General features: G+C 38.1%; 1 protein-coding gene across 6 annotated transcripts in view; it reads left to right on the top strand.

Annotated features, from left to right (window-relative positions):
• The window catches only part of HECTD4 (HECT domain E3 ubiquitin protein ligase 4), a 124,483-nt gene that overhangs the window by 65,442 nt on the left and 34,865 nt on the right, over positions 1-24,176 (top strand). For 4 of the 6 annotated variants that reach the window (XM_043529482.1, XM_043529480.1, XM_043529479.1 and 1 more), the window contains 25 exons: positions 374-474; positions 1,528-1,726; positions 3,179-3,325; positions 4,624-4,728; positions 5,579-5,742; positions 9,075-9,308; positions 9,619-9,811; positions 9,976-10,080; positions 10,531-10,619; positions 11,180-11,355; positions 12,468-12,603; positions 12,753-12,894; positions 13,020-13,186; positions 14,200-14,346; positions 15,115-15,299; positions 16,167-16,320; positions 17,464-17,744; positions 18,107-18,296; positions 19,742-19,823; positions 20,588-20,790; positions 20,981-21,116; positions 21,774-21,956; positions 22,053-22,223; positions 22,622-22,791; positions 23,255-23,370. In XM_043529482.1, coding sequence (XP_043385417.1) covers positions 374-474; positions 1,528-1,726; positions 3,179-3,325; positions 4,624-4,728; positions 5,579-5,742; positions 9,075-9,308; positions 9,619-9,811; positions 9,976-10,080; positions 10,531-10,619; positions 11,180-11,355; positions 12,468-12,603; positions 12,753-12,894; positions 13,020-13,186; positions 14,200-14,346; positions 15,115-15,299; positions 16,167-16,320; positions 17,464-17,744; positions 18,107-18,296; positions 19,742-19,823; positions 20,588-20,790; positions 20,981-21,116; positions 21,774-21,956; positions 22,053-22,223; positions 22,622-22,791; positions 23,255-23,370 — 3,976 coding nt within the window. The remainder of the gene's footprint in view (positions 1-373; positions 475-1,527; positions 1,727-3,178; positions 3,326-4,623; positions 4,729-5,578; positions 5,743-9,074; positions 9,309-9,618; positions 9,812-9,975; positions 10,081-10,530; positions 10,620-11,179; positions 11,356-12,467; positions 12,604-12,752; positions 12,895-13,019; positions 13,187-14,199; positions 14,347-15,114; positions 15,300-16,166; positions 16,321-17,463; positions 17,745-18,106; positions 18,297-19,741; positions 19,824-20,587; positions 20,791-20,980; positions 21,117-21,773; positions 21,957-22,052; positions 22,224-22,621; positions 22,792-23,254; positions 23,371-24,176) is intronic. The other 2 variants (XM_037879155.2, XM_037879157.2) reach the window with 1 other exon arrangement.

Raw genomic sequence — 24,176 nt, 5'->3', positions numbered from 1 at the left:
ATTTCACAATGTCCCTGTGGCAACAACAGCAGTTGTTTATATGGAAAAGTAATAATAGGAAAGCATTTAATTTATTTTTAGCTTTTTAAAAAATATGTGATTTAGCCACTAGAAACAATGAGGAGAGCTGGTGGCATGTTTCCAGCCAGCTCTCTACAAACCATCAGCAAGCGGTCCATGGATCACAGTTCAAGAACTGCTGCTTGGCAACTACTAGTAACAGAAACAGATGCTATCCATTGTGCCCTATCCAGTCTAAGTTACAGCATTAATAACTATGCAGCGTAATATTAACAAGCTTCAGAAACCTACACAGTTCTTACAGTGAAACATGGTCTTCATGTGTTTATAAAGTTGTTTGTGTTTGTTGCAGACGGCCTTGTTGCTTAAAACCCAGTCTCCAGTTTTCTCAGAGGTGGGCAGTTCCCCCAGTGGTACCTCAGAGCAGAAGGGCAAGCTGTTCCCTGATGAGAGGTGATTGCCTCTTACTCCCATTATTCACGACTTTTGTATTGAAAACACTCATTTTTTAATTATGTTGCTTCTGGTCTGACCATTGCTGAAGAGTGAATGACTCATAGAAGCAAGGATCTTGAGGGGTCAGCATTACAGTAGTCTGAATCTACAAAGCAATTTTACATAACAAGGCTTTACAAAGTGCATTTAATTTTTTGAAAAGAAATAATATCCCATAAAGAGTAGAAATATGGGTCTAATGGGAAGCTTAGATGAAGTATAGCATGCGTGTGTGCTCTTGCTAGCTTTTGAAAAGGATTTCTGCATGCTTGAGTCCCAGGTCAATGTACAGAATCATAGAGAGCGTTATAACAAAATGTGGTTCACTGTAGCTGCATAGAGTATTCTAAATTCATTGTAATTTTTAAGTAGTAATGGGCAAGATGTAATTTATCTCTAGTCCTGGTTTTAAATCTTAAGTCACAAATGAAAAGAATATAGTCTCAGCTTAAATCCAGTTATCATGTGCAAGTTTTGTTTAATTTCACATTTAAGCTTTTGGTATTTGCACTGGTAGTTTTGAAAGCAGTTTTTTGAGATATGTGAAATGCAACAACTTCCTTTGCACTCCAGACTTACATAGACTTGAATGAAATGTTACGTATATATTCTTTTATGGTGATCTTATCTTTTATCAAGTATTATCCCAGGAGGGAATGGATTATGTATTAACATTCAAAGACTGGAACCAGTTTATAGTACAATACATTACTTGTTAGATATAATTTTTTCCAGGGCTTTCTAGATTTCTAAAACTGTGACATATCCAAGTTTACAGGTTACAGCTTGGCATGTTTTATTTGTAATGTAAAGAGCTCAGGTTATTTAAGCTGCCATTGTACCCTCAACACACCTGCTTAAAGTGATTAGACAAATATTTTGTTTGCTGTTAATAACCCGAAGAGAATTATTAGGCTTTTTAAAACATCTTATGGTGGTGTTTGAATATATAATACAAAACTATATGTGTACATCTTCAGTACTACCTTTTAGCTTTTTCTGTGATTTCAGAATATTAGAAGAGAAAGAGGAGCCAGGTTTTCTCACTGGCTTGAAAATCCCAGCTCCCTGGGCTGCTGGGAAAACTGTAGAAACAGTGCATCCTGTCAGGGACAACTATAAGTTTAAAGAAACTGTACATATTCCAGGAGCCCGCTGTTTATATCTTAGATTTGATAGCAGATGTTCTTCACAGTACGATTATGATAAGGTAAGCAAGGGCCAGTACAGAAACTTCTTTATTATGTGTCTTTCATTAATGTTTCTCATTTTCATCTTTGCTGCTCCTCCTCACCCATGGCACTTTATTACTAGTAACGAGGATGATGTGGGAGGTTTTTACTGACAGCAATGCTAACATACTGTAATTCCACAAGGTCTGATTCTCCGTAGAATCCTAGAATTTAGAGATGAAAAGAAATTTAGGGTAGTGGGCAGCTGTGAATAAGGGTGTCAGGGGAAGGGTGTCAGTCTCCTCTCTTAGCATGTGTAAAACTAGGTTGGATTATAGACTGGAAAATACACAATGAGGGAGCTATTCTGAAATGGCAGGAAGATGGGACTGGATGACTTAATAGATCTTTTCCATCTCTGATTTCTGTGCGGGATAATTTCTATAATTCTATTAAGAAAAGGTCAAAAAGTATGGGCTAAACATTTACAAAGGACTTTTTTAGAACGTAATGTCCAGTGAATGTCACTGTTGTCTAGCAGGAAACTTAGTTGGTAGATCCTTAAAGAATTAGGTTTCGTACAGAACATTTCCCCTAAGGTGCCGGAATGTGGTGATGGTAATTCAATGGGAGAAATATAATAACCCTCAGAAAGGTTACCTCCTCCACAAACTCAGACCAGCATTCCCTGTTGACATCCATTTCATGACTGCTTAGATTATTCCTCTTTATTGTAAAACATGTTGAGTTCGTTCTCCTTTTTTCTGTCACCCAGTTTTCCTTATTTCTTTAATTTAGTTGTCTCCTTTGTAGATCAGCACAGTTTGTTCAAACTGGGCAGAACTGGAAAGGATAACTTTCTGATTATAAATGGCTTGTTTACATGGATTAATATGAATATGTCTTTTCAATTTCAAGAATATAGCTAATGAAATACCACCCTTCTTTTCTGTGTAATCTAAGAGCCACTTACTTATACTGCTTAGTAATTGTGGCTTTGTATTCTCTAACGTAGTTTAAGTCCTGTGATACCTAATCTTAAACTTACTGGTTTTGTAACCATTAACTTTTAAGCACTTTTTAAAAAAAAAAAACCAAAAAACTTTGGGCCTCATCATGTCCCCATTGAAGTCATTTGCAAACTGTTAACTCCCATTTACTTCAAAAGGAGCAGGATCCAGCCCTTTATTTAGAGAGGCAGCATGTTCTTGTGGGCTGAACATGGGACTCTGGGAGCTAGGATTGAATTCCTGATTTCTATTCCAAATTCTGCCACTGACTTCCTGTGTGACCTTGGGCAAGTCACTTAGCCCTCTCTGCCTCAGTTTCCCCATCTGTAAAATGGGGAAATAATACTTGCCTGGCTGCCTATCAACCTCACAAGGCTGTTGTGAGGATTTGTTTCTTAATGTTTGTGAAGCGCTTTGAAGTTGTAAAGCGCTGTGTAAGTGCTAAGTATTATTATTAGATTTTTTGTTTTTCTTTTACAGTCTAACAGTGTATTTTATGTTTTGAAGTTGGTGATCTATGCTGGTCCTAACACAAACAGTAGGAAGGTTGCTGAGTATGGAGGCAATACACTGGGATATGGCAGCCGTAGTGTCTTAGGAACGGGTTGGCCGAAAGACTTAGTGAAGGTACAGTATTACAAAACAACAATATTTCACATAGAAAAGTCCCTTTTTGAAAACTGTATCGAGATTATTTTTAACACTTATTTTTGAAGTAGTCGAGCCCAAATATTTTAGTGTAAGCTTATCTCTGAGAGCACTCGCTAAGATGGTGTTTATGTCCTTGGGGAAGGAACTCTTGTCCCATACAACATTACTGCTGCCCATATTTTATAGGAGCATGGCACTCATTTTGGCAGTAATGGCATTCCACGATTAGCATCTTGTAGAAGAATCAGGAAAGAACTGCACTTCCAATCTCGGAGACTTTCAAGACACTACCATTCCCCATGAGTATATATAGCAAAAGTTCCTGCTGACCCTGAGGCTGTGCAAATGGGCTCAAGGACCATAGGGGCATAGTTTTAGGACAACACACAAGCCACTAAAAATATTAAATATAACCATTTCTGTTCTCCTACCCATTTGTCTGTTTTTTTAAAATCAGGTAATATGCATTTTTTGGGAACATACATTTAACAAGAAATAGAAATCTGAGATTCTCAGAAACCTATAGGAATTTCCAGAGATCTACCAAGATTGGTGAACTTAGAATGTGTTCAGTATGTTCTCTCTGATTTATGTAATATCACTTCCCTTATGTAGTTGTGTTGAAGCATAATCCTGAGTGTTGTCCTATACTAAAATTGGGTATGTACTTGATAAAACATGACATTGTCAAAAAGGAAAGCGAGAGGCGGTTGTTCAGTTAGACAGCAGTGCTTTGACTTGCAACTTGGAAGTTCTAGTCTTGGGAACACTCTGTTCCAGTGGCTCAAATTAGCGACGATAATGTTATTTTGTCAGAAATTACATAGTTTTGTTAGCAGCTCCTGCTGTTTACTTACGTTATTTTACTAGCTTCCTCTACTTGAAGAGCTTGCCTGCCTGTTTGGCCACAGGAAAGGAGCTGGTGATTATTGCCTGTGCTCTCAAAAAAATAAAGTAAATGTTTTAGCGGAAATTTGTCTGCCTGGGTTAGCTATCATTGTAGCCATATGGCGACACATTCTTTCCTTTGCCCCGCTGTAGATAGCGAGCAGCAAAACTTAACAAAAGTGTAATCAGAAATGGATATTTGCGTGAAAAGGGGAAGAGCTTAATTAGCATACATAATTGGAAATAAAGAGAATTTTTGAAATAAAGCAACGGTCATTCTTTTAAAAATTAATCCATAAAATAAGCCAGTTTTATAAAAAAAAAAAAAAAAAAAAAGTGTTTGCATTGTTTTAAGTGTCTTTTCCCCCCTCCCTTTAAAATTTAAGGTGGAAGGGGATACAGTCACCTTCTCCTTTGAAATGAGGAGTGGCCGTGAGCACAACACTCCGGACAAAGCTATGTGGGGCTTTGCTTGCACTGTTCGAGCACAGGTACTGTCAATATAACCAGTGTTGTCAGGCTAAACTTAAATTTTTCTCTGATTTACATTATGTACATTATTTTAATTAAAAAAAAACAAATGGTGGTTGTACTTGTGAAACAGACCTAAATGTTGGGGTTTGGGTTAAAAAAAAATCAGACCAGCTGTTTGGATAGCCATCTCTGTACAATGGAAGGGAGCTACTGCCTTAGATCTCTCACTTCATTGGCGAGGTACGGTTAGGCACACTTCGTAGTATGATTAGGCCTTGGAACAATGGAAGACAGTTTTAAGTACTCTCTGCTTATCTGGTATGAAGCATCAATGATGCTGGATTTGGAGGAGACCACTAGATATCCATCCAGGCTTGTAGGAGGTGAGTTCAATGTGGGGGGTTGAGTATCTACTAGTAAGCTGGGCATCAGAGGTAGAAATAATAAATAATGGCTCTAGGACAGAGAAAAAGACCAGACTTGGGAGGAGAGGCAGGAAACAGGGATCAAGTACTATGAAGAAAAATTCATACCACTGTGCCCAGGAGGTAAGACAAAGTCTGGTCTAAGAGAAGATAAAATGGAGTTTTCAGAGGTGATGAATTGCCTGCCCTCAAAAAAATAATTCTTAGTCCTTTTGGGTTATGTGACTTCCAGTTTTGTAAGCCCATGAATTTCCTAGTATTCAAATTCAGTTCTTATACATACTGATTTATAGTGTTCTATAAGTAAAAAATAAATAAAATTGCCAGAGCTTGTTATATTGTGACACTGTATGATATGCATGCCATATTTTGAAGTAGATTGCTTAGAGAGCCACTTTAAAGTTAACTGGATTGTTGTGGTTTATCCCTATCAATACTGCAGGAGTCTTCAGAAGATGTGTCAGGAGGATTACCATTCTTGGTTGACCTGGCTTTAGGCCTTTCTGTGTTAGCTTGCTCCATGCTAAGGATACTATATAATGGACCAGAAATTACCAAAGACGAGGAAACATGCCAGGAACTCTTAAGATCTAAACTGTTACAGAGGTAAAAAATCTTTGTCTTAATCTGAATTTAATGTAATTGTGTGCAGTGTAGTTGTCACAGTGTTGGTCCCAGAATATTAGAGAGACAAGTTGGGTGAGGTAATATATTTTATTGGACCAACTTCTGCTGGTGAGAAAGACAAGCTTTTGAATCACACAGAGTTCTTCTTCAGATCTGAAGACCTGACAAGCTTTTGAATCACACAGAGCTCTTCTTCAGATCTGAAGACGAACTCTGTGTGACTCAAAAGCTGCGCTCTCTCACCAACAGAAGTTGGTCCTGTAAAAAATATTACCTCCACCACTTGTCTCTACCTTAATTTGTATATTGAGGCTAGGTAGTAGCTTTCAGAAAGGGTAAATTTGCTGCTGCGCTTAAGCCAGCTGTCATGTATCTGACTGCTCTACCACTTTATTTGTATATATAACTAACTCAGCAGGCTATTAATTCTCTATTAATTCTATAGAACTGTTGGAAAGTAAGGAAATAATCTCAGTAAAAAAAATTGTTTTCTTTACTAAAGCTGAGTGACTATCAGGAAGTATATTCTGTGAAAACTAATTAATATTTTACAGAAAACTTCCATTCAGCCAGGTTCAGAGCCTTTCCATATTAACTTTTAGCAAACATTTTAAGCACTCAAGCTTTACCAACTCAAATACTTATGAAAAGTAACTTCTTAGCCAATAGTCAAGAATATGAGCTAGAAGCAAATGTTTGTTTGTATTTCATTGTAAATTTCCCAATTTGTGCGGTTAGCTAGTTAAATAAGTCATGTGGCATTTTGAATGACTTGAGAACTTCCAAGCATCCTTGAATTACAAATATTTCCTTCTAATATAAACTGAGAAGTTTGTAGTGTGTGTGTTAGGTATGTAAGTTACAGCACATATTGTGTATGCATCCGATGAAGTGAGCTGTAGCTCACGAAAGCTTATGGTCAAATAAATTGGTTAGTCTCTAAGGTGCCACAAGTACTCCTTTTCTTTTTGCGAATACAGACTAACACGGCTGCTACTCTGAAACAGCACATATTGTAAAATCAGTTAAAGTATTGACCATTTCAATAATCTGTGAACACAAAGAATCATTCCTTGAAGTTATACAATTCTAAAACTCACTAATCTCTTCACGGATAGTTCGCTAGCAGAGAAAAAGACAAAATTTGTTGAAAAAATTGTCTGGCTATGCCGGAATAAGGACAGGAGAAGCTGGATGTGCATTAATTAGGCTGCAACTTTATTCCTAAATATTAGTGAGTGCGTGGCAGAGAAAAGTGTACAGTATAGGTAATTCCATAATCATTTACATATACCTAAGGGGTGCTACTGTCAGCCCTTCCCCTTGACCCATCCTGTGCCTCAGCCAGCCTGCTGCTGGGACATAGAATCATAGAATATCAGGGTTGGAAGGGACCTCAGGAGGTCATCTAGTCCAACCCCCTGCTCAAAGCAGGACCGATCCCCAATTAAATCATCCCAGCCAGGGCTTTGTCAAGCCTGACCTTAAAAACTTTTAAGGAAGGAGATTCCACCACCTCCCTAGGTAATGCATTCCAGTGTTTCGCCACCCTCCTAGTGAAAAAGTTTTTCCTAATATCCAACCTAAACCTCCCCCACTGCAACTTGAGACCATTACTCCTTGTTCTGTCATCTGCTGCCATTGTCTTTGGAACCCCCTTTCAGGTAGTTGAAAGCAGCTATCAAATCCCCCGCTCATTCTTCTCTTCCATAGACTAAACATCCCCAGTTCCCTCAGCCTCTCCTCATAACTCATGTGTTCCAGTCCCTTAATCATTTTTGTTGCCCTCCGCTGGACTCTTTCCAATTTGTCCACATCCTTCTTGTAGTATGGGGCCCAAAACTGGACACAGTACTCCAGATGAGGCCTCACCAGTGTCGAATAGAGGGGAACGATCACGTCCCTCGATCTGCTGACAGTGCCCCTACTTATACATCCCAAAATGCCATTGGCCTTCTTGGCAACAAGGGCACACTGCTGACTCATATCCAGCTTCTCGTCCACTGTAACCCCTAGGTCCTTTTCTGCAGAACTGCTGCGTAGCCATTCGGTCCCTAGTCTGTAGCGGTGCATTGGATTCTTCCGTCCTAAGTGCAGGACTCTGCACTTGTCCTTGTTGAACCTCATCAGATTTCTTTTGGCCCAATCCTCCAATTTGTCTAGGTCCCTCTGTATCCTATCCCTACCCTCCAGCGTATCTACCTCTCCTCCCAGTTTAGTGTCATCTGCAAACTTGCTGAGGGTGCAATCCACACCATGCTCCAGATCATTTATGAAGATATTGAACAAAACCGGCCCCAGGACCGACCTTTGGGGCACTCCACTTGATACCGGCTGCCAACTAGACATGGAGCCATTGATCACTACCCGTTGAGCCCGACAATCTAGCCAGCTTTCTATCCACCTTATAGTCCTTTCATCCAGCTCATACTTCTTTAACTTGCTGGCAAGAATACTGTGGGAGACAATGTCAAAAGCTTTGCTAAAGTCAAGGAACAACACATCCACTGCTTTCCCTTCATCAGCCCCTGCGCCAGGCGCATCAGCCGCTGCTGGGGCAGTATTGGGTCACTGTGCCCCCCCCCCCCCCACAGCAGCAGAGTTTGGTTGTGGGAGGGAGCAGGGGGTTGGGGCACTAGATGGGGTAAGGTGGGCTCTGGGCGGTGCTTACCTGGGAGTGCTCCCTGGAAGCAGCGACCTCCCCCTTGCTCAGCTGCTAGGTGGAGGAGTGGCCAGGTGGCTGCGGGCTGCCTCTGCCCAGAGTGCTGGCTTTGCAGCTCCCATTGCGCCCCCCCCCCACCCCCACAAGTTTTATTCACTGGTATTTTTATTAAAAGTCATGGACTGGTCACGGACCGTCAGTTTTTGTTTACTGTCTGTGACTTCTACTAAAAATACCTGTGACTAAAACGTAGCCTTAGTCATAATCCATGAGGTAGACTTTTTCTGTGCTGTGGGGCTTTGGATTCATGTTTTGTTCCAAACTTGGACATGTGACAGTTCACTACAACCTTGAGGTAAAAGGTTTGTGAAAATTTGACTCAGTAAAGACTGCTTCAGGTTTATGCATTGTAAGACAGATTCTGTTCTCGTTTACATCAGTGGCAAAATTTTCATTGGTTTCAATGGGTGTGGTATCCAGCCCTTGTGAAGCATGAACCTCATACTTTCTTCATGTTTTGAAATAAGGCCATATATACAATATTTTTAGGTAGGGTGTTGCACTATGCCTTTCTCAACCTGAAGAGTAAGAGCTAGAAAGAAACTAAAGGCTCTTCAATATGGGTAACTGTTTATCTTTATTTTCTCAGATGCCAGTGGCAGGTGGAGGCCAACGGAGTAATATCTCCAGCCCTCACTCCAAGTCCTTCTCCACTGCCTCTTACTATAGATGAGGATCGAGAATTCACATATCCTTCTGATGTCCTAGTGCCTCCTGTCGGACATCACTTTGATCTGCCTAGGATCAGGTTGCCTCCAGGAATCATGATAAAACTCAGGGAAATATCTGGACGTGCTCGGCCTCAGTTTAGACCTAGTATAAAGTAAGTAACTGTTTCTTCACCACTATTTTGCTAATTTATGTTTTATTATTATTGAAATTGATACACAAAGTGCTCTCAAATGCACAAAGCAAAGAAACTAAATAAAAATATTCTCCAATCCCTCAGTAGTAGTAAATGTAGAATGAATATTTGTAACAATAATATTAGGCACAGAAATATCAGATGGAAATAAACTTGGTGTGCATTCAGTAGTTCCTAAAGCAAAATTTCTTGAATACCTTGGCTGGTGAACTGTAAATACAAATGATGTTGTATCCTTGCTAATCGGTTTGGTTTCCATCTGTAACAGGGAAGTGATTCAGCCAGATGTAATGGAGGAGATGGTAGTTTCATGTGTTATTAAACATTTGAACTTGGTTGATGCACTCCAGTCTCTAATAAACTTCCAGTATCAGGAAGAACATGCTGAGGAATATGATTTGCTGTGTAAAATTATGGGTGAGACCTTTAAGAAGCTAAATGCCATGGAAAGACAATTGCAGGTAAGACAGCTAAAGAAATAACTTTTATTACTAACTACTAAGGATATTACTAACATAAAAATGTAAAAAAAACCCTCAAAATGCACTTGAAGACCTCTTTTCTCTTACTGAAGCTAAGATAAATGGATGCTTATGTATATTCAATATTTTTGTATCTTTACTAGAGTGTAGCTGAATTGGAACAGAGATGGCAGAATGAGGTAGATGATGCCATACATGGGAAGCTGGAAAACAATGTTCCATTCTTTTATGATTATCATTTCAATGAGGTAAGCATTGCGTTTATCCCATTCATTCATAGAGGTAAGAGTTTGCTATCTTATTTTTGCATTTGTGGGCTACAGTATAATTACTCTTTTCAGTCATTTACTGCTAAGTTTTTTTCAGTGTGTAAGTTTATTGGTACTAAAAATTATAGTGCATGCTTTCAGGTTGTCTAATGTATATGCTGACAATAGGAATTCATCATAAATGTTGATCACTGTTGCTTTTTGGAGTAGTTTTTGTTAGGAATATAAAAAGAGTAAGATCGCCCAAAAATATATTATGATTTCCCAGTGTCTGTATCTGCATTAAAAAGTTGGCAATTAGATATGAGTGATTAATATTCTTGGTTTGTATCCATGGACATTTTTAATGCATATGTGTAAAAAAAAAAAAAAAAAAAAAATTCCATGATCCTACTGAATCAGATACATTTTCATCCTGTTCTTCTCTAGAGCAAAATGAAAGAATTGGAACTTTTATGTTCAATGAAAGAAATTTCCTTTGATGGAAGTGATATTGAGAATATGGTCCTGTCATTGAGGTTAGTAGTTGGATCTGTTAGCTGAGCGTTCTAGGCCCTGATTCAGCCAAGGTTCTTAAGTATACTCATTACTTTAATCACATGCAGTCTTACTGAGTTAGGTAAGACTACCCACAGGTTTAAAGTTATGTATGTGCTTAAACGCCTTTCCAAATCAAGACCTAAGTCTTGTATGAAACTTCTTTGATTTTTACCTACCAAAGTGAAAAAGAAGCCTTGACTAGATTGTTGCTTTGAAAATAGAATTGAAAGGCCTCTCCAAATTGCTGGTAATTCTGCATAAAGAGGGTCATCTTTGGGAACATCACAGTTCATCAAAATTTGAAATGCTGGAGACATAAATACAGTTAACTATTTATGGATGTTATGTAAAGGGGTGGGAGAAAGGAAAAAAAAGTAGGATTGTTCTGTTTTCTACTTGAATATATTTCTTAACTCAAAAACAATAATTAAATAGATTACAAGATAGAATTCTTTAAAATTTTACCAGTTAAGATATGTTATATCAGGAGGCATAAAGAACAACTAAGTTTACACTGGTTTTTCATTCACCATTTTAGGGAGAAATTTTTTCAAGAAGTCAATTCTCTGATTCAGAAGCCCTCACATCCCTTGGCTAAAACAAAAACATTAGTAAAGAGCTTGATGAATAGAGCAGAGCTACTGTTGCATGTTACTATTGCAGCACAAGCTGGTATCACAAGAAGTATATCTGGTACCCCTGCCGAGACACCAGGTATGAATTTACAGTGCATCTGATTATTAGACCTGAATGTTTGCTGTTATTATTTGCTATGAATATAAATAACACTTGTAATTAATCTGCTGTAATGCCCCTTAAAATCATATTTCTCTACCTATTTTTCCTTTTCCATTTAGCAAGCAGTGAATTTGTTTTTAGGGGTATTGAACTAACATGGTTCTGTTTACTATTTGCATACCAGTGTCACCGTGTTACCAGCATAGCTTTGTGAATAGTGTTAACTAATTTCAAAACCAATAAGGGGAATTTGCAACATTAATAACAATTATATTGCAAACATAAGTTGTTAGTCTTTTAAATTTCTCATTTATATAGCTTAATTTAAAAAATAAAATAATTAAGTCTTCTGATTGCTATAATCTTGTACACCTCAATCAAATTGCCTCTGATTCCTCTCCTTTCCTATTGATAAATAATTCCAGGCTCTGCAATTTCAATAATAAGTAAATATTTCATTATAAGACTATTATTAGATGGTGTAAAGAAAGAGGATTAAGAAGGTTGGTAGCCCGTCTACAATAACTTTTCTATCAGAGGTTGCCTTAATATAGAAACTGGCTGTAAAAATGAAATGCAGAAACTTTAAGAATTACTCGTTCAATAGATGGTCTTGAAATGTTAAGATAAACATGGATGGAAGACAACTTCTGAGGGAAGTGACCCAGTGTTAATTAACATTTCTGGGTATATAGAAGCTATTTGTTCTTTTCCATCCAAAACTTATTAGGTACACTCTGAATTGCTGATGTAAAATATAAGTGAAATTACATATTTTCCACTTGCCTTACCTAAAGCTGACTCCATGATACTGCAGTCTCCTAAAATGTAAATGCTACACACCGTAATAATAAAGCACATAATCTAAATAAAACCAGGTACCATGAAATAAGGCTTAAAAACATATGAGGTTGCCAGCAGGAAAGCCATTTAAATGGAATTTCAGATTCTCGCATGGGGTTAGGGGAAACGCATTTGGTGTTTTGTGTAGGTTGTTGTTTTTGTGTTAATTTACTTCCTAATTTGTTTAGAAATTGCTTTACTCTGCAAGACCAGCAGTAACAGAACTTTGTTTTATAACATTGCAGCTTGTAAATCAGCATCTGAAACGAAAGTGATATCTCATGCTGTCCGCCAGCCTGTCTTCCTTCGTAGCATGTCTGCACCTTCTGACCTAGAAATGATTGGAAATGAAGATTTGGAGTTCACTAGATCAAGTCAGAGGTATGCAGATGCTAGTTCACTGAATTGCTGTATGAAACACCTAAAAGTATATTTTGTATTTCTGTTAATAATGTACCATGTTTTTAGAAGAACATTTTTCATAGATCAGCTTATTCTTCAATTCTCTAATAAGTGCTGTTTTCCCATAGGCGGCGCCATGTTACTAGTCATAGGAGTAGCTCTTTTACTCTTCTTCAATCTTTGACCATCGAAGATAGCAGAGATAAACCTACATACAGTGTCTTGTTAGGGCAGCTGTTTGCTTTCATTGGGACAAATCCTGACCAAGCGGTATGTCACGTTAAACATGCTAAATCCCTATATACTCAAGCACAAAAGTAACATCAGTTTTTAATCTAAGTTGAAAGGTACAGATGTGGGGCTTATGTAGTAAAACATAGACCTTTCTTTATTAGGTATCCAGTAGCAGTTTTCTGTTAGCTGCTCAGACCAGGTGGCGTCGTGGGAACACAAGGAAACAGGCACTGGTGCATATGAGAGAGCTCCTAACAGCAGCTGTTCGGGTTGGTGGTGTTACACATCTTGTGGGTCCAGTGACTATGGTACTTCAAGGAGGACCAAGGTAAGATGTTCCTCAGAACTTTATTAAACTTTTGGGGCTGGATGGTGTGCTTTATGCAAGGAGTGGTACTGCATTATATCAGCAGCAACTAAGGAGATAACTGGCTTTCCGTGCCCAGGGCACAAGTTCTCAGACTTTGTTATGACCAGTCCTCTTGTGAGGCATCTTGGAATTCCTTTTAATATTTTCCACAGTGCTTCAAAAGAATTTGTAGGTCCTATCACCTGTCAGGAGGTACAGGTATCACAGAGTCTTATGGGATACTGCTATTTGAGGACTAGCTGCAAGTGATTTTAGTGAATTCATCTCTGTGTATGACTAAAGACAGGGAAAGAAGTAGGAATTGTAACCCCACCAGATACCTGCTGCTGCCTCTCAACCACTTTAGGCCAATGACCCATTAGTTGAGAACAGCTGACTTAGGAGAATTGAGTGAGTGGAGACTTGGATTTGGTTTGTATTACGTTGTTGTGGCCTAGCGGCTGTGTGCAGGGCTAGGGAAGTAAAATGTTCAGGTGTTAACAATTGTATAATGCATTTTCAACTAATGGCAAGAACACACAGAGCACACGAGAGAGATTCTTTGACGTTTGTGATTTAAATCTAAACACACACCAAATAAAATGAATCAATAAGATCTGAACGAGTGGGTTTTATGGTATGAGGTAGCAAAATGGGATTTAGGCTCTTTTTATAAAAACTTTTTTATGTAACTGTAAAAATAAATTCAAAGAGTTTGTTGGGCGTCTGGAACCAGTTTCTCAGTTATGTACTGTAGCCAGAATAGTGAGTTCAGTCAGTATTTTGCATGCATTTTGGGAAGCAGAAAAAGAATGCCGTATTTTGTAGCATTAAGAATTTCTTACATTTTATATAAATCTGGTATAGAATTTTGTCTTCAAATCTTTCATGAATTCTTTCAAATTGTGGCGATTTCCTGTAGCTATGTTTTGGAAGCTTTTAATTCTACTTGGCACAAAAAGACATGATTTCAAATCTATAACTTCCAACAGAATCGAAGAACTCACTTGTGGCGGGATGGTGGAACAAGTCCAAGAAGCCTTTGGAGAGACCATGACCTCGGTGGTTTCACTGTGTGCTCGTTACCCCATTGCTTGTGCAAATAGCATTGGCCTCTTGTGCACTATACCATATACAAGGTAGGAAAGGTTTTGCTTCAAGGAGACAGAAAAGAATGGTTAGACTCTCTTTTATACAGTTGTGCCGTATAATTGTGTTGCTTCAAAGGGAAGTATTATTATGTAGAGTGGAATGGACTTTGTTGTTGTTTTTTAAAATTATCCTGTAATATCTCCTGGCAGTGTATTCTGGTGGAATAAGCACAGGGGTGGGCACTGGGAGGGACTGAGTCTTGGCTCTGCCACTGATTTGTTCTGTAGGAATGGGCAAGACACTTCAACTTTCTCAGTTTGCCTAAAATAAGCATAGTACCTAGCCAACTATCTCTTGGGATGTTGTGAGGATTAGTGAACATCATGAGAGCATTTTGAACATATAAAGTTCTATATAAATGAAAAATATTACTGTTATGGTGAGGTATGAACTAAAGATGATCAATATGTCTTCCATTTTTAGCAGGTGGCATAACTCAAAATGATGCTCTGTAGACTGCATATAGATCTAATAACCCTTTATATAGCACTTAATCTTCTACTAGGAACAGCTTGGCATCATGACCATGACATTCAGAGATAATGCTGGATGACAAACTTGGAGAATATCCTGTTACATTTTGTCCCTTCTAAGGATAAAGTAATGGAGGAAACATTGAATTGTCCAAAGCTACAATGAAAGATATGATCAATAGATACAGTACGTGTGCTGAGAAATTTGGGGTAGCTTGTGTATGTTGAAAACGGTTGAGAAGTTACTGCAGTACAACCTTAATTCTTTGTTCTTCTGAACAGGAGTGAAGAGAAGTGCTTGGTACGCAGTGGCCTGGTGCAGCTTATGGACAAGCTCTGTAGTTTAAGCAGCCAGACAGAATCCAGCTCAAATGAAAAGCAGACTAAAAAACAGAAGGTGGCTACTATGGCCTGGGCTGCCTTCCAGGTCCTAGCCAATCGCTGTGTTGAATGGGAAAAAGAAGAGGGTAGGAGCAATGTTGATATTACATATTGTGTATTTTAAAATCACTGCTAGATATTGAGTTCATGTATGAGAGGAAACAGTATAGATTTTTTAAAATCTTGCATTGACCAACCACTGACATTTAGGAGTAATTATTTTTATTAAATATTTATTTTATTTTATTATATATATATTAAAGATTATGAAGTGCTTTGAGATCTATTGATGAAAAGTGCTATATAAGAGCTAGGTAGTATTATTTATTATTAGTTATTTACAAATACTGTTGAGATGGGATTTTAAAATGAGTGGGAGGGGTATTGGTTTTAAATGAATCGAGAAGTTTTTCATTCTATAATTTTTTAAAAGGGGAGAGGCTTTAGTGGCTTAGTGTCAGGTTTAATCAACAGTAAATGCAATAGCTCAAATTCTTCCTTGGTGGAACTCCAATGGAATAATTTTGTCATTTCAATATTTTTTTTAATCCGACACGCTGTTGGTGAACTTGAAAAGGTTCTGTTGACTCTTGTATTCCTATATTTATAGAAAACCATCATGTACGTTTAGACACCCATCTGAAATTTCTGGAGCCTGGGCTTTCTCTAAATTGTCTTTATGTGAAATTAGCAAAATTAGTTTGGTGGGAAACTTACTCACTTAAATATTATCCACATAAATAGAATAGTATGTTCAACTACACTGTGTCATAAGACTGAATGTCGATTTGTTACCTAGCAACTAGATGTTATTGTAGGTTTGACTTTAACTCAATATGATTTTTTGTAAGCAATTACTGTACTGTAAATGAACGTGTCTAGGTTTTTCCAATATATTACTTTTTTTATCATGTATACATTTACAATTGTACATTTTTGCATTACCTTTGAAGGTGGTTCAACAGAGGCTGTTCATTCTGGTCTGGCTCGTCAAGTCTCCAGCCTTCTTACCAATCACCTAGCACGAGCGACAGAATGTTGTGGTAATCAGGCCGCTGGAAATGATGCACTGCAAGATGTACTTAGCCTTCTTAATGACCTGTCAAGGTACTGGCAGTACTTCGATAAAGTCATTTTTTTTTCTGGATTACTCTCCAGTGTTGGAAAGCACTTCATTTCCTCTAACAGAAATAGTAAAGATAATGACACCTCTTTCAATACCATTCCAAAAGCTTGAGGCTCTTTTGAAATGTGGCCTGCAGCATAAACACACTTGTGTTAAATTTTAGGATCAATCCCTTGTTGGCAGCAGGTGAGGGTGTGGAGACGTCCAGTAGTACTTTCTGAAATTGAAATCTAGACTCTGTGTGACAATCAAGTGACTTGTTTGACCACATTAATGAGCTTACTTGTGTCACATGCCTGTATATTTTTAAGATATATGCTGTAACTGAGTAATAGTTTATTCATTAAGAATGAAACCATTCAGTATAATGCCATTGTAGACCTGACCCTGCTGTCCTTGGTATCGTTTTTTATTGACCTCAATGGGAGATGTACACTAGGAACAACTGCAAGATTGAATATGAAGACTGCAGTCTCACATACTGTTTTTGGCATCTCACTGCGTACGGAGTCTTTTTGTTGATGAAAAGTGACACACAGCTGCAGTAATATCACAGTTAAAGAACTTTTTTGTATTTGTTCAGGGATGTGCAGTACATACTGAAATAATACAGTACTTACATGTTACAAAGGAGATTAGTGGAGCGGAATATCACAGACTTCACAGTTGCTCTTATGTTTATAAGCTTTGGTGCCTAGGGAAGCTTTCTTGGGTTTTTTGAGCTGGAGGATTAATGGGACTAAATAGCAACATTTAAACTGTTTTGCTCTAAAATCTGTCATGAAATCTCAAATCACGGAACTATCTTCAAGAGCTGTTTTATGAGGGTTTATATGGGAAACAGGCAAACATTTTTATGGGAGTTGTATAAGAGGCTCCAGACACCTGAGCAAAATAATGGGGTATCATTCATCTTGCATTTGAAATTGATTACTGCTTAACTCTGATGGATCGTTTTATGTGTTTAATTTTTAAGTAAAGGCTTTAATAATATAATCATGTATTGCCATAAAGATCCTTTACCCGTGGCAGGATGTCATCTTATAGTTTGTATTTGATTTTAGGAGTGTGATTTAACTTTCCTGTTTTGCCGTCAGAGAGATGACTATGCTCTTTTCTCTCAGGAGTCACATAGGTAAAGCTATCCTGAGCCAGCCCGCCTGTGTGTCCAAACTTCTCTCGCTGCTTTTGGACCAACGCCCTTCTCCAAAACTCGTCCTTATAATCCTCCAGCTGTGTCGTGCTGCGCTTCCTCTCATGAGCGTAGAAGACTGTGGAAATGTTGAACTGCCCCCATGGAGTTACTCAGTGCCCTCCTTGAATAGTGAACAGGATGACCCCAGTGACCCCGCCTCCAAGATTGCATCACTACTCTTAGCAAAATTGGCAGATTATGTGGTGCCAGGTGCTAACCGTTTCTCATGTCTAAACGTTTGTTCTTATTATGTGTAATAAATGTCAGACAAGCTTGAGAAATAATGCATGATTGTGCAAGAGGCAGGTGTTGACAAAAGGCACAATTCGGATAAATGTGTATTGAATGAATGATCGTGTTTAGAAAGTTAACTTGCCAAAAATTTAACAGCAGGATGAGTTCAAATATCCGGTAGTAGGCATGTTTCTATAATCTGGCATTCTGACTGTTCAGTGTAGTTCAGTTTTCTGAATAAGGTGCTTATTGCAGACACATGAAAGAAAGGTCAGATAAATCTAAAGGCAATGCTTTTAACGTATCTGACTGTTGCCCTTTTTCTTTTCTGCTTGAAGGCTGTCAGACAGTTCTGTCTCCAACTGCGTCTGAACCAGATACCTCTTTGACAAAAACGAGCCCAAAAAATTCCATAAAAGGAGATAAAGATCCTGGAGAAGAGAGTGAGGCAGTGGATGGTAAACTTTCTATTTTTATTCACAAACGGGAAGATCAGTCATCCCATGAAGTCCTTCAGCCCTTACTGAGGTAACTTTAACTCAGTGGATTAGAATTAACAAAGCAGTTCAGGGGTTTCCATCTTTATTTCTATACAGTGCCAGAACTGTAGGAAGATTTTGTGTTGGAGATGATCGTAACTGAGCAAAATACTTCAAATTCCGTTTTCTGTTGCTGCTTGTAAATAGTGGGATTTTTATCCAAAAGTGAGTTTTGGTGGTGATGTGCAGCTACATAACTAGAAACGCACACAGCTACATTGAAAGTTAAACCACAGTTCCCCAAACTTGGCCCACTTATGCACAGACACCATCAGCTCAAAAATTTCCATTTGTACTTTACTTTAGATTAGAGGAAGAAAAATCTTTTATTTTCACCAATTTGTTCTTGTGTATTTGACAGCACCTGGTGTATAGTCAGGTTCACTACTTTGTTGATGGTCAAATGCACTTCAAGTCTAATTCACTAACATAGTGACCTTATCTGTGCACTAATCTAGGGGAAGCTTATGTTCATATTCTTCCCCAGGACCTGCGAGAGTGTGTGAACCAGTGACGACAGCGGCAAAGCTGAAACTTCAGAGGCAGATATGCAAAGAGGGAGGGAGATGGTAGAGAAGTCACAGCCTGTTTTGGGAGTGTTGCTCTTTTATCCGCTCAGAAACCACAGCAGGGGAGCGGAAAAACCCTTTCAAATGTGTTTTTAAAAGAATTAAACACAGGACCCACTACTAAATGGTACTCTCTCAGAAAATTTGAAGGTCCTCCTGTTAGTCCACAACACAAGGTGATATTACAAATAGTACAATCGCCAGAAGAAAAATTATTTTAAGTGTCACTCTCAGTAAGGCTGTCCATTAGGATAATTCCGTTAGAACTTCTGAAGTGATCTTAGTATTCAGTCATACCAACTCAGACTTTGATCTCTGTAAAACTCACAAGAGACCCCTCCAGAATAAAAGTAGGATTCTGGAGGAAGTGATGTTGGTAGTTCATTACATGACACCCCTTGCTCTGAGTCAGCCTTGAGCCACTGCCTCAGTATGATGCTAACAGGCAGTGTTGTTAAACCATTCCTGCCAGCAGTGCTCTCTTTCAGATGAAATATTAAAACCAAGACTCTTAGGCATTCATGGCCACTAAAAGAATTCATGGTTCTATTTTTACAAAAAAAAGTATTAACTGCAGTAGCATCGCCAAATTGCAATGTGAATAACTACATTCTATGTGCTTACATTTCTCCTGCTGTTTCAGTACAATGGTAATCTTCCCATCGTGTGTCCTCAACTCTTTAGAATTGCTGTGATATTAAGCAGCTCAACTGGAGAGAATTCTTTTCACTACAGGGCTGGTTGAGTTCTTCATGTAAATAAAGGCTTTAAAGTGCTTTGAGATCCGTTAGAACAAAAGGATAGTTAGTTGACTAATTTTACATAGTAAAGCAACATTTAATAGGTTTTATTCTTATGTTTGTAGTAGTTCAGAAGGTCGACCATTCCGACTTGGCACTGGAGCTAACATGGAGAAAGTAGTGAAGATGGATCGGGACATGACTAAAGTAAGGAAGTAATAAAGATAATTATTTAACATCTTAGAAATCATTAGACAGTCAATGTTCTCACTACCCCAGTGTTCTTAAGCCTTTTGTAAAAGAACCAGAAAATTAAATTTAATTTTCTTCCAAACAGATAATTTATTGGTTAATATTTATATTAAACAAGTGAAATTCAAGAAAACGTATTCATAAACTTTAGCATTAGAATGATGTTGTTGACATAAATATGTAAATCCTTGAAAAACCGATGTTTTGTATTACTGCAAAAATATTTCCACTAATGTTTTCTCAAACATGTTTGGGTCATGGTTTTGTGTTCTTTCACAAGTATTTAAGGAGTCTGAGTTTTACTGGGATGAAAATCTATAAAAAGTAAATTTCAAAGATCATGTTAGAATATTTAAGGAAATTGCTTTTAAATTCATATTCGTGAGTATTTGTGTCAGAAGTACTCATGCATTCTTCGATCAAAGAACAGAAACAACACCATGTGACTATCTGACCAACTAAACTAATAGTATTGAATCCACTCCTTGATCAGTTCATTGATTAAAAAAATGAAATCAAACAAAAGCTGTCCAATGTGAATAATGAATACAGTTTGAGGAAGTGTTGATTTTGTTGTGGTTATACCACAACTGGGGTCGGGGGGGGCTAAAATGTGTCAGATAAATGATTCCCTTATCTCTGGCTACCCTGGGTTATGATTGGTCTGAATAGAGCTAATTAAATAGTCACTTTGAATATCTTCCATATTTCTTTTTCAGAGTGGCTGCTGTGAGGTTATTACAGAAGAGGCTGCTGCAGCTCTTCGGAAGGCTACCAAGTGGGCACAGTCTGGCCTAATTGTCAGTGTTGGGCCACCTATTGAATCTATCAGTCCAGAAACCACTAGTGGGCTGTCAATTGGCGACAAAAAGAAAACTGCTCAAACTTCCATTTGCAGGGAGAGGAATTCTGAACTTGCCAGGTAGAAACTCACTGTGGAGTCTTCAAAATAACATGAATGTCTTTGTAGAAATGTAGAGAGTAACTATTAGTACCCTAATCTTACGTCACTTGTGTTGAGCAGGGGTAACAATTGAAGTCTCTCTCTCTCTCTCTCCCCTCCCGCCCCCCGTTTTAAATTATTGGGCAAGTGACATTTTTCTTCTATACAGAACAGATCCTGTGCGCCCATTTATCAGTGGTCATGTAGCAAACAGTATGGCAGCAGAGGTGATTGCTCTGCTTCATAGCTTATTGATGGCACCAGAATCGAATGCAGCTCAAATATGGACAACAACGGCTGAAAAGGTAAGCAAAGGAGGATAAGGTATCTAAATGTGTGATGCACAGTATATTAAAATATATCCACTGCAGGACAACTTTTAACGGTTGGCATTCTTCCTCCTGCTTCCTTGTTTAAAATATATATTTTTAATTGTCACTATCCAGGTAGATACTGTCTGTCCTGATAGTCCTTCTTGGGCCCATCTGCCATTTCAGAGAATGTGGGGCAAGGATGGGGGAAAGAATTTGTCAAAACAGATCTGGAAACAAGGAACTGACTGCTGATAAATGGCAGTGTTACATATTTTTATACTTCATAGGACTGTTTATTCAGACTGTTTATTCATTATTTATACCTTGACAGACCAGTCCTCTCTCACCCAGACCCCTAAGGGGCCAAAATAATGGTTGGAGGATGAAGTCTTTGCTTCCAGATCCCTTAGCATACATTGTGGCTGCTCGGGCTATGTGCTAGAGAGAGGGGGACACATCACTGCACTTCTGACAGTTATGTGGGAATCAGCAATGGAATGTTGCTTTGTTATTCACTGATCAAAGATCTTATTTTAAAGTATTACTGTATACTTCTTGAAAATTAAAATAGTTCCGCTGGTGTATTTTAAAAAAAATTCAGCTGTACCCTATGCTTTCCTGACCAATATTTCTCCTTTGACTATTTAGGTTCTGTCTCGGGCTCTGATGTACATTCCACAACTTGGTAAATACGCAGAGAGTATCTTGGAAAATGGGAGCAGCAATGGCAGGAAACTTGCTAAACTTCAAAGAATTGCTCGGCAGGCGGTGGCTGCTCTATGTGCTCTTGGTGGCTTTAAAGAGACAATTAAAATAGGTTCTGAAGTGCAGGTAATTAACTTCTTTTCCTTTTATACTTCAAATGAGATGTGATTCTTTTCATCATTTTACAATTTTAAAGTTGTACTTCCTTGTTCACTGTTGTAGGTTTTGGGTAGAGGAATAGCAGGAAGCATTGGAGTGGTGGCTTCTATTAATGAACAGGAAGGTATAGCAACTGTCAAATTTCCACCTGCCAGTATAGACTCTAGAAAGACCTCACAAGCATCAGACACATTAACTATTCCATTATCTAGGCTCTGTGTTCCAAGATCTGAGGTAAGGTCATTTTAAAATCCAACATTAAGTGTAATAACAAATTGTAATTACACTGTGATTTAAAACAACGACAACAATCTGCAGCATGTAAAAGCCTAATTCCTGTTTTGTTAAAGATGACTTGTGACATTTACATCATTATTTTAAACATTTCATAGCAATGTTTATATGTAATTTCTCATCCAAATAACATGATATTATTCATCCTTCAGCACTTAAGGATGTTCCATAGCACGTTGTGTTACCTTTCCTTTTTGGCTTGTGATGATTTGTGCGGTGCTGTTTTTGTGTTAGTGCAAAATGAGAATTAACTCCAGGTGATGAAACGCCCTCATGTCTTAGAAACTAACTACTTGAATTTAACTTTTTACCGTGCCCCCCACCACCACCACCATCAGGCATTGCCTCTTCATAAACTGTCCATTACTGAGAAGGTAGTACAGGCAGTCCAGTCCATGTTGCTTCCTCAGGAGGGAAGTCTATCTATTCATACCTCACTTCCTGCAACAGGAGATGGCTCAACTCCAGTAATGGCAGTGGTCCGGCTCCTTGGTGAAATAAGAACAAGGTGAGGTTTTGTTCATTATTTATAAAGGGCTCTAGGTGTACAAGGTGCTGTACAAAATGTAAATGCTCCAGCCAACTGAGGTCATCTTGAGGCTTGTTTTCCCTATGTAAATATTGGCATCTTGCTACATGGAACAATTGTGTGTTTAATAAAGAATAATATTAGTTTCCAAAAGGAAATAAAGTTAACTGACTTTGTTACAATGGCCTCCCTGCTAATAAGGAGCCCAAAGCCAGGAGTGGACTTGGCAACCCGTTGTGCTGGGTGTTTTATTAACATGAAGTTGATCAAGCCATTTCTGCAGCAGTCCTAATGAACAACTAAACAAACAGAAGTAGACCAGAATGCACATTTTGTTGAGGCTAGTCCTGAAATTATTTTCACAAGTATTGACATCAAGTTCACCACATAATGTACATTTTTAATGTTTATAATTTTATTTTTTATTTTTTTTTACCTTAAGAGCATGCCTGGTGATGGCCCAGCTATTAGAAGACAGTTTGTTTTGTGAAGAATTCATACAACAATGTCCAGCTGCTGTAGAAGTTCTTAACCTGGTGGCACAAGAGTGCAGCCCTGGTATGTATTTAAGATGACCCCACAGTTTTACTGTTGTATTTTGTCAGTGCAGTGAGATAACCGATAAGTGAGGTTAATTTTAAACTTTAGATACTAGGCTATATCCCAAATAAAAGTGATCTATTTAAATGGAAGACAGTATTAATAGCACTTAGTAATATAATACAGTGTGGCTTATTACAGTTGCAGAGATCTAAATAAATTTGTGGTGGCTAATAGCTTGACTTCTTAAAATTAGGTTTTAGGTATAAAGGGAGTGGATTTACACCTAGTGTGAATATGGCCGTCAATTTTTGCCCCTCATAATACTCTGGTCTCATGGCTGGTTCACTGGTTTTGTGTCTTGTTTTTGATAAAGAATATCAGAAGTCTCTCTTGTATTGATACATACATCAGGGTGCAGGTATACTCAGTTTTAGTCAATAGCAAAGTCAAGCCTGAATGAAATTGCAGGTGATTTACTCAAAACTGTGAGAAGTTATCACTTTCCACAGTATGCATCCGATGAAGTGAGCTGTAGCTCACGAAAGCTTATGCTCAAATAAATTGGTTAGTCTCTAAGGTGCCACAAGTCCTCCTTTTCTTTTTGCGAATACAGACTAACATGGCTGTTACTCTGAAACCTGTCATTTTATCAGTAAGCTGTGATGTTGATTTATTTATAAACTGTGGTATTTACATGAATGTACCCATCCATACTAATGTACAAACTGAGATGAAGGGAAGTCTCTAAATTTCTCCATAGTTTTTTGTGAGTGTAAGCTGCTGTTTTTCCTTCATTATTCTCTTTTATTCATTCTTTAGTG

Source organism: Chelonia mydas, chromosome 15 (genome assembly GCF_015237465.2).
Source record: "Chelonia mydas isolate rCheMyd1 chromosome 15, rCheMyd1.pri.v2, whole genome shotgun sequence".
Taxonomy (NCBI): domain Eukaryota; kingdom Metazoa; phylum Chordata; order Testudines; family Cheloniidae; genus Chelonia; species Chelonia mydas.
This window is presented reverse-complemented; position numbering and strand designations above follow the sequence as displayed.